Raw genomic sequence first — 9,145 nt, 5'->3', positions numbered from 1 at the left:
GAGAGAGAGAGAGAGAGAGAGAGAGAGAGAGAGTGAAAGAGAGAGAGAGAGAGAGGGGAAAGGAGGAGAGACGGAGACAGAGACAGACAGAGAGGCCTGTGTAGAGAGGAAGAGGGAAAAGGAAAAGGCTACCTTGAGAAACCAGTGAAATCTGGAGCCGGGGACAGAGAGATCCGGCCCATCCTAGCCTCCTCCCCCATGACCCCTTCAGGGAGGGAGAGATAAACTCAGACTCGTGCTGAATCAGTAGCTGGTACACAAGCAAGCTGTTTATTGTTGGCCTAGTCTACATGGAGTCCCCCCCCCCCCATTTTCCCAAGGGTAGTAGAGGCAGGAAGAGCCATGGGGTGCAGCAACCAGCCCCGTGGACATGCGGGGTGAGTGACAGCGGGCAGAGGGGCCCACTGGTGGATAGTGAAGGGAGGTCCCCAGGCAGGAGAGAGGGAGAAGTGGAGGGTCCCCCACGGGAGGGCTCTGGGCTCTCTTCAGTTGTCACTGGTGAGGGTGTCTGGCAGCTTGGCGTTGGGCTTCACGGCCTCCTGCACCTTCTCCACCAGGGCCGCCCACTGGCGCTGCAGGTCGGAGGCCAGGGGCTCGAACCAGGACTTGAGGCGGTCGTGGAAGCCCTGGAGCTGGGCCTCCAGCAGGGCCGACTGCTCCTCCACCTTGGCCTTGGCCTCTTCGATTTGACTGCGCACCTGGTCCAGGTGGCTCTGCAGCCGTTCCCCGGCGGCGGTGCCCAGGTTGGCCATTCTCTTCTTGCTCTGCTCTTGGGCCCGCTCCAGCAGGGGGACCAGACCCTTCAGGGTTCCGAGGCCTCGCTCCACGCCTTCCTTGGCTCCGGCCTGGTACGTGGTCATGCGGGTCTGCAGTTCCTCGTAGTCCCGGCCGATTCGCTTTCTCATTTTCCGCAGGTAGGCGGACACCCGGTTTCGGACCTCATCCATGTTATGGTTGACCACGGCTTGGAACTCTCGGTGGTACTGGGACAGCCGGGCCCCGACGTCCTCCATGTCGGCTCCCAGGCGGGCCTGGGCTGCCGACAGCTCCTTGGCCAGCCGCGCCCGGGTCTCCTCGGCCATGGGGTTCAGCTCCTGGTCTATCTCGGCCTTGTAGGCGTTCAGCTCCGTCAGAGTGTCTGTCATAAGACCCCTGCAGGGAGCAGATAGGAGGCGGGAGTGGACCCTGGAGGTCATCTCGCCTCCAGATGAGGGAAACTGAGGTCCCTCATAAAGCCACGAGGCCCTGCCCGCAGAAGCGAAACCCAGAGCTTGCGATTCCAAATCCCACTCTGCCCATTGCACCTCCCGGGAAGGAGGCCATCGAGGCGGGGAGAGAGAGAGAAGGGACCAGAGGGAGGAGGCAGGCATGGAGCCGGAAGGAGAGGAGGGAGAGGTGGGTGACGGCTTGAGGCCCAGATGTGGCTAGTGGAGGCCCAGGGGCGGGGGTGCTCACCTTAGGTCCTTTACTATCTGGGAGCTTTGCACCTCACTCTGCAGGTCCTCCGCCCGGGCTTGTAGTTGGTCCAGGTAGCTTCGGAATCGGCCCATGGCTACCTCCCAGGCCCGGGCTGGCTCCGAGTTCCAGAGCTCTGGGCCTGCATCCTGCTCCTCCAAAGGAGCTTTGGCCTCCTCCCCCTGGCAGCCTGAGGGGGAGATAGATGGACATCAGAGCTGAGGCTCCTGGGGTGGGGGTGCGGGCTGAGTGGGAGATGGTGGGGAGGCAACTGGGAGAACATCTGGGGAAGGAGGGGATGGGAGGAGATGCCAGTGAGAATGGGACTTAGATGGGCTACGTCCCAGAGGCTTCTGGGGAAGACCCCACGAGGGGGCAGATGTGGGAGCCAGGGGCTGAGGAGAGGACAGTCAGAGAAGTCCAAGGAGGACACATACCAGTCAAGAGGGCCAGGGCCCACAAGGCCCAGAGGAACTTCATCTTCGGAGCTCTGCTGGCGATGGGCTGGCTAGGGTACAGAGGGAAGTCTGGTTGCTGTGGGCGCCTACCTCTTTTTCTAGCATCCCCCACTAATCCCATTGGTTGAAGAATAATAGTGAAGCAGCTCACCCAGCGCTATTATCTCTTCGAAGGAGCCACGCTTCCGTGGGGTGGGGGCTGGGGGGGCATTTTCCATCCCAACCTCTCCCCTTTGTGTAGTCTTTCTTCGAATTTGGATTCCAAAGTTCGATCCCTCCCACTTCCTGAATTCCTTTCTTCCCTTCCACATTCTTATCTCCTCCATTGTCCCAGGCCGACTCAAGGGGGGCAATTGGACAAATAGGAGCTCATTTCCTAATCGGAGGGCACTGGGAATTGCCCAACATCACCCAAGCTTCAAAAGAACCCTCCAGAGGGCCCCCTCAAACCCTGTGTTTTACAGATCCATCAAAAGGGCTCCCAGTGCTTTGATGCCTCCCTACCCCAGGAGGAGGCATCCTCTGAACCCAGAGCCTCTGCCTTCATGCCTCTTGTTACAAGTGGAAAAGTTGGGATTCCAATTCAGATTTTCCTTTGGGGGTGCTCCCACCCCATTTTCCACGCTCAGGACCCAGGCATTCCTTCCTGCTGCCTCATTTTTTGTGCCCTAACTCCTTCAGTGTCTAGCGCTGTCTCGGTCCCATCCTGAAGACTGTCTCCCCCATAAGGCCTGCAACAGCGCTGCACCTAGGAGCCTGGATTTAGGGCTGGAAGAGGCCATCTGGGCCAACCCCTCCATCCTACGGAGTTCAGTTACCAGCCTAAAGTCCCGGAATCCAGATCTGAACCCAAGACCCGACTCCAAAGACAGCCCTTCCCACCATACTGTGTGCATGGTCAGAGTCTCAGTGGAGTCCTCCTTAATCTTACAGATGGGAACACTGAGGTCCAGGGTGACTCCCCTGAATGCTGGGGGGGGGGCAAGGCTCCCCAAACTCAGACTTGGACTCCTGCATCCCAGCAGCCCCATCCCCTGGGCATCTCATCCCTTTGGTTTCTCTACCTTGGTCTTGGCTTGCTCGGTGGGGCTCCCTCAGTGCTGCTCAGATCCTCTCCGGGCCGAGTAGGACCCTGGCTCAGGGGCCTCTCCCAGTTATAGGGCTCCAACCCCCGCCCCCTCCTCCAAGGCCAGGGCGGGCCTGTCACGAGGAAAGCATGGCCCTCCTCCATGCCACCCCCCTCAAGCTTTGGGGGCGGTACACCGGGTGGCTCCCCCCTTCAGCCTCCATCTCCTCCTGGGGGTGGGAAGCTGACCTCTCACCGCCTAACCTGACCTGATCCCACCACCCCCCCCCCCAGGCCCAAGGGCTCCCGCCTGACCCCCCCAACCCCCACTGGAGTTGGAAGCAGAATTCTGGGGCTGACAGCAGCCTTGGGCTCTGGATGTGCTGCTGCCAGGGAAATCCTGTCCCTTGCCCAAGGGTCCCTTTTCGGGGAGCGGGGCGGGCCCGGAAATGGTACCTGGTTCTAGGAATTTGGGGGGAAGGATGGCCTTCTGGATATACAAACCAGGGACGGGGTCAGTCGTGCAGAGGGCACAGGGACAGCTGGCTTCCTGGGTCTGTTGGGAACTTCTCAGCCCCGAAAGCGGGGCTGCAGGAAGGGTGGGGGCCTGGTCCTTTGAAAGGTTGTTTTGTGTGGGGGCAGACCGCTGGATGAGGGGTCACTGACACACCAGGAGAACACTGGCCTCAGGCCCAGAAGCCCAAGTCTGTTTTTGGAGATGGGGTGGGGGCAGGGAGATGACTCAGATGCCTGGATCAGTGGGGGGTCATTCTGTGAATCCTAGAGGAACAGGGATTGGGAGTCCAGCATAAAGGGATGGAGGCGGGCGGGTCTAACTGGCCAGATCCCCAAAGCCCAGCTCCCAAGCTTATTCAGGGAAGGGAGGCGAAGCAGAGCACTGGGCCCTTCCTGCCTGCGACTCAGAGGGTCCCTTCTCCCTAAACCCCACAGGATGTCCGGCAGACTCCCGAGCCTCATCCTTACCCACCACCAGACCCAGACAGAGGAACAGAAAGCCTGTCTGTTCCCACTTCCCGCTGCACGGAAAGGGGTGAAGGGCCATGAACCAGGGTGCCCTCTGGAGAGTGGGCATGAGCCGGGATTTCAGTTCCTGGAATGCGTGTGTCACCCGTGCAGGAGGGGTACTTTCTGGGTGGGACCTCAGGGCCCCCTTGGCTCCTCTGTCCTTGGCTCTCCCGACCCAAGGGGCCACCCATCTAGTTCAGGCTTCCAGCTCTTCTCTTGCCAAATACCCGAGCCCACAATCCGGCTTTCCAGGACCTAAATCCAAAGCGTCGCTCTCTGGCCCTCAAGGACCAGGTGGCCTCGGTAGCCTGGACTGTAGTGTCAGGCCAAAGTCCACCTGTCTCCATCAGGCGTGTCACCACTGGGCAAGAGATCCCAGCCAAGTGAGGATCTCCTCCCACCAGCTGGCAGGGAGATGGAGGTAGGAGAGGGATCAGAAATCAGAATGCTCAGGGCAGTACAGAGCGAAGAGAGGCAGGCATTTCAAGCTGGAGGGGCTCTCCAAGGCCATGGAGCACAACACCCTGCCTGAGAGAGGAGGAAACTGAGGCCTAGAGCTCATAGTGGAGGGCTGGGATTCGAACACGGGTCCTCAGGCTCCATCCAGCTGCAGCAGCTTTATTTATCTGGGCCATGCGTTAGGAAGACAAGGGCAAGAGCGGACGGAGCACACAGAAAGCCTGGGATACAAATGAGGAGGGGGAAGAGCGAGGCCACTCTAGCCTGAAGCCTGAAGGAGGGGACAGACAGACAGCAGGAGAGAATGGAGGCCCCCCCACCCCCAGCACAGAAGGCACCTCCTCCCTGGTACTCACTTTTTTAGTCATGTATTTTTGTGAGTTTTTTTTTTTCTGTAAAATGTTCTGTTTTTTTTTTTTTCCATAACTTATAAACATGATTTACACCGAGGGGGTGGCGGCAGAAGGGCTCATGGGGAGAAGGGAGGGAGAGGCCACAGGGAATGGACGGAACTGGGGGCTAGGATGATGGGGCCCCCTCTAGTGGCCAGCAGTGAGGCAGGGCAGGGATGCCCACCCCACATTGCACTCTCAGCAGCCAGGCTCCACCACATACAAGGGGAAAAGGGGGAGAGGCCCCATCCTGAGGACCCTCCCCCATAGTCTCTCCCTCCTAGGTCTCTTAGGTCCTAGGGTCCCCTCCAGGAATGGGGAGAGGGGCAGGGGATTGGTCTTCCAGTACGCTGAAGTCCCTCTCCAAAAGCCTGAAGTCTCCCTGGTCAAAAAACCCAAGGTCTCCCCACATCCTGGGGTCTCCCTCTCCCAGCCCCCGGGAGCCTCAGCTGCCCTTCCTCCCCATCCTTGGAGCGCAGGGAGGGAAGGATGGGCCGGACAGGCGGTGTCATGGGCTCAGCCAATAGTGAGGCCAAAACCGCACTGGAACTTGTTCTTTCGATGATTGAGGAAGGCGCCCAGGGCCAGCGTCAGGGGCAAGGGGGGCAGCTTCTTCTCCAGGGTCGCGCCCACGATCCAGTTACTGTCCAAGGAGCCTGGAGGAAGAAGAGGAAGAGAGACAGGGCATCTGAGGGGGTGGCATGGGAGGTCTCGGGAGGACTTTGGGTGAAGAAGAATGACCCTGGGGGAATCCAGGGTGGAAAGGGTCTGTGGGAGACCTGAATGGGGTTAACAAGTCGGGGGTGGGATGGGGGCATCAAACCAGGGATGGAAAAGGGGCTACCTTTGAAGAGGAGGTTGGCCTTGGGGAGGTCCAGTTGGTAGCCAAAAGAGACAGTGGTATCCTGCATTCTAGTGCTCGCCTCGAACTCCACCCCGACTTGAAGCTGGGGAAAGCCACGAGATTCGTGTCAGCTCTAGTAGCCCCTGCCCGAACCCCAAGGGGGCCCCATTCCCCTGCTCCCACCATGCCCTCACCTGGTCACTGGCTTTGTGGTAATATGTGGCATGGGCCCCAGCCTGGCCCACGGTCAAAGTTGCTAGCCAGTTAGGTGCTGAGGGGGCAGAGACAAGAGATTACAAGAGGAGCAGAGCCCCCCAAGGCTTCCTGCCTCCCTGCCCTTGAACTAGCCCAGCTTCATACCTGTGTACTTCCCTGCCAGAGACATGACGGTGCCTTCTTCTCCTGGCCTTCGGTGATAAACCAGCTCCCCACCCAAGGCCAGGCACGGAGTGATACTCTGAAGGTAGTGAGCCACCAGGATCCCTGGGGACAGGTTAAGAAGAGGGAGCAGTCACCCTCCTTCCCTCTCTTGCTGAATCAGCTCCCAGTGACAGAGCTAGCCTGTCCCCACATCCCTCAGAGGAAACAGGGAGACTGAGACACATGTGAGAGACATGGAGATGCTCTCAGAGAGACCCAGGCAGCAGGTGGGAAGATGACAGAAGAACCCAGGGCAAGAGCACACCCCTGTCCTCCAGAGATGGGGCAGAAAGACACAGAGGCTCCAAGAAGAGAAGGAGATGAGGCAGAGACAAAGAGACATGGGGTGCCAGGGAGGCAGAGAGAAGCCCCAGGTCCCTTCTGTTACAAAGGGGCAGCCAGGTGCAGGTCAGACTGGGCAGGGGGCCCAGAAACCATCCTGGGAGGAAACACCTGGGGTCTGTCGCTTTAGAGGATGTAGGCCATTGGCCGAGGTCACCAGGAAGAAAGCGGTGCTGGGGCAGGGGCCTTACCTGAGCCCACCAGTACATCGGGGTTCCCCAGGGTCACTGCTGCTGTGAAGTCGGAGCCCCGGTACTCTCCGTCCATCTGCCAGTTCACAAACTTTGACTGCTGGGTCTGGGGAGAAGAAGGGTGATGTGGAGCTCACTCCTAGTTCAGAAACTTGGGGCTCCCATGGAGACAAACTATGGAAGGCAACTCTGGTCTTCTAAGAGGTCTCCCCATCTTACCTGCACAGCCATCTTGGATCGCAGACCTGGCCCCAACTGGTGGATCACCTGGGCATTGAGGCTTCCACAGTTGTCCATGTCTCCCACCAGCACAGGGAATGCCTGCAAGGTCAAAGATGGTTAAAGGGGAATGTGCCTGGTCAGTGGGAGCTGTTCCAGGAAGGGAGGTCAGGAAGGGGCTTGGACCTCCCCCTCTGCAGGTCATATAGCCACAGGGTAAGAAGGAAGAGCCAGATATCAAGCTGGACATTCGGGGGGAAACCTCTTACCTCTGTGGGACTGAGCTGTTTGGTTCCTACGTATGTGACCCCAAAGTGGTAGTTGGAGTCTCCAATGGTGCTGAGGGCGACAGTGTGATTTACCTGGGGAAGGAGGGGGAGTGGGCTGAGTGTGTAAGTCTCCCCTCGGCCCCACCCCAGCAACCCCATCAAAGGCCTGAGTCCTCCCTCTGAGGGCTCTCAGATAAGTGACTCTGGGCAGAGATGGGGGTCCAGAAGCTCACCTGGAAGTGGTTACTGAGACCTTTGTTCACCGTGAGCTTCACCCCCTCCATCTGCACCGGGAACAGCTCTGCAGGAAGAAGGCCCCCAATGTCACCTCTTCCTGCACCCCTGCTCCCCCTAGGAATGGCTGACATTTGTGGAGGGCACAAAGGTAGAAAGCCTTTCACCAACATGAGCTCCTCAGCCTCTCTGGAACCCAGGGAAGTGATGCTACAGCTCCCAGAGCCTCCACTTCACAGATGAAGAAACAGACTACCCAGATACAGAGGCTCCTAGGGTGGGCCAGAGGCTATCTCCAGGCTCCAGGCCTAGTGCTGAAGTTCAAGTTCAGTTCAAGTTCACCAATCATCTCTGGGTTAAGGGCTGAGATTTTAAGACTCATTGTTTCTTGTACCCTAGCTGCCAATTCCCTCACCCCGCTGCTCCAATCCACCCAGGATTCCCCTTTTTAATTTGACGCCCCCTTGACTGGGTAACCTAAGGCTTCCCCTACCTGCCTCAGCTTCCTCATCTGCAAAATAAGGCTCAGAAAAGCCCTTCCCTTCAGGAGTCTCCGAGGCCCAAAAGAAAGTAGAATGTCCAGAGCTGCAGTTGGCAAGGACCCTAGGAGACCACTCTTGGGTGCCCCACATCCCATGATTCCCTGCCTGTCTCTCCCCATTTTACGCTGTGCCACATTGCACATCTCGTGCCCTAGGGTCACTCATGAACAGAATCAGGACCTTAGGCAAGGGCCAATTCAACCCCTCTCAACCCTAGTTTTGCAAATGAGGAAAATGAAGACAGAGGAAGTTAGGAGACTTTTCCAAGGTCACCAGGAGCTAGGTTTGGCCCCAGGTGCTCTGATCACAAAGGCACTTGGGACACCCCCCCCCCCCAAGCTAGGGGAAAGGCAGAAGTTCTAGTACCCTCTTACCTATGCTCTAAGCCTCCCTCAGGAGATTAAGACCCTGGGACCTCAGCTGCTGGGGGAGGAGTATAGGGGTCCAGGCTCCTCTCCCCATGCTCTAGGACTTCCCTCCTCTACTCCTGCCAACACCAGCAGGAGAGCGGTGGGTTCAGGACCCTCGCTCCTCCTCCTCCACAGCTTGCAGACCCTAGGACCCTCCCCCTCTCAACCCCCCTCTCCACACACAGATCAGCGTCAGCTGGAGTAGGAACCTCTCCCCCCAGACCTCCCTACCCCATCCTTGTCAATACCAGCAGGGGAGGGATGGAGATCCAGGACTCTCCCTCTTCCCCCAGGGGATTCGGACCCAGGGACCCCAGTCCTGGCTCCGGTTAGTTCAGCATCAGTTCACTCCACACTCTAAGGCTTCTCTACTCCCCACCCCCACCCCCATCAATACCAGGGGAGGGGGAATGGGTGAGTGTATTCAGGACCCACCCTTCTCCCAGATGCTCTAAGCCTTCCCCAAGGGAATCGGACCCGGAGAGCACTAGCTGGAGGAGAGGTATAGGGGTCCAGGACCCCCCACCCCACAGATACTCTAAGTCCCTTGCTCCAGGCCGCCAGGGGGCGCCTCCGTGCCCGGAGACAGCGGCCCCGAATTCGGATCCAGCCGCGGACAGTGCTTACCCTCTACCTGCCTCGGGGCCCCCTGGCGGTGGCACTCACCCTTGCACTTGCGGTGGCATTCCTCGAACGTGCCCGGGTTGGGGAGGCAGCAGGAGGCCTCATCCTCTGGCGTCTGGGCTCCGCCCGCGAGGCCTCCCGGGACTCCTCCGCGGCCGCCAGGCCCTGCGCTCAGGCCGCCGATGGGAGGCAGC

At 59.1% G+C, this 9,145-nt stretch overlaps 2 protein-coding genes across 2 annotated transcripts; both read right to left on the bottom strand.

The window, feature by feature from the left end:
- Nucleotides 1-247: 247 nt before the first annotated feature.
- APOE (apolipoprotein E) lies at nucleotides 248-3,159 on the bottom strand. Its single transcript, XM_044684220.1, has 4 exons — nucleotides 2,978-3,159; nucleotides 1,893-1,963; nucleotides 1,456-1,645; nucleotides 248-1,152 (listed from the first exon to the last, which is right to left on the bottom strand). The coding sequence occupies exons 1-4, from the start codon at nucleotides 3,142-3,144 to the stop codon at nucleotides 486-488; spliced, it is 1,095 nt and encodes a 364-aa protein (XP_044540155.1). The 5' UTR covers nucleotides 3,145-3,159; the 3' UTR covers nucleotides 248-485.
- Nucleotides 3,160-3,902: 743 nt separating this feature from the next.
- TOMM40 (translocase of outer mitochondrial membrane 40) lies at nucleotides 3,903-9,141 on the bottom strand (the record flags this gene model as incomplete). The annotated part of the gene is made up of 9 exons (XM_044684219.1): nucleotides 3,903-5,512; nucleotides 5,701-5,803; nucleotides 5,895-5,971; nucleotides 6,061-6,183; nucleotides 6,654-6,759; nucleotides 6,873-6,974; nucleotides 7,142-7,234; nucleotides 7,375-7,442; nucleotides 8,994-9,141. Coding segments are annotated over 9 exons (960 nt in total), but the record flags the coding sequence as incomplete, so codon positions are not given.
- Between the last annotated feature and the right edge of the window lie 4 nt (nucleotides 9,142-9,145).

The sequence above is a fragment of the Gracilinanus agilis genome, unplaced genomic scaffold, assembly GCF_016433145.1.
Source record: "Gracilinanus agilis isolate LMUSP501 unplaced genomic scaffold, AgileGrace unplaced_scaffold46215, whole genome shotgun sequence".
NCBI lineage: Eukaryota > Metazoa > Chordata > Mammalia > Didelphimorphia > Didelphidae > Gracilinanus > Gracilinanus agilis.
This window is presented reverse-complemented; position numbering and strand designations above follow the sequence as displayed.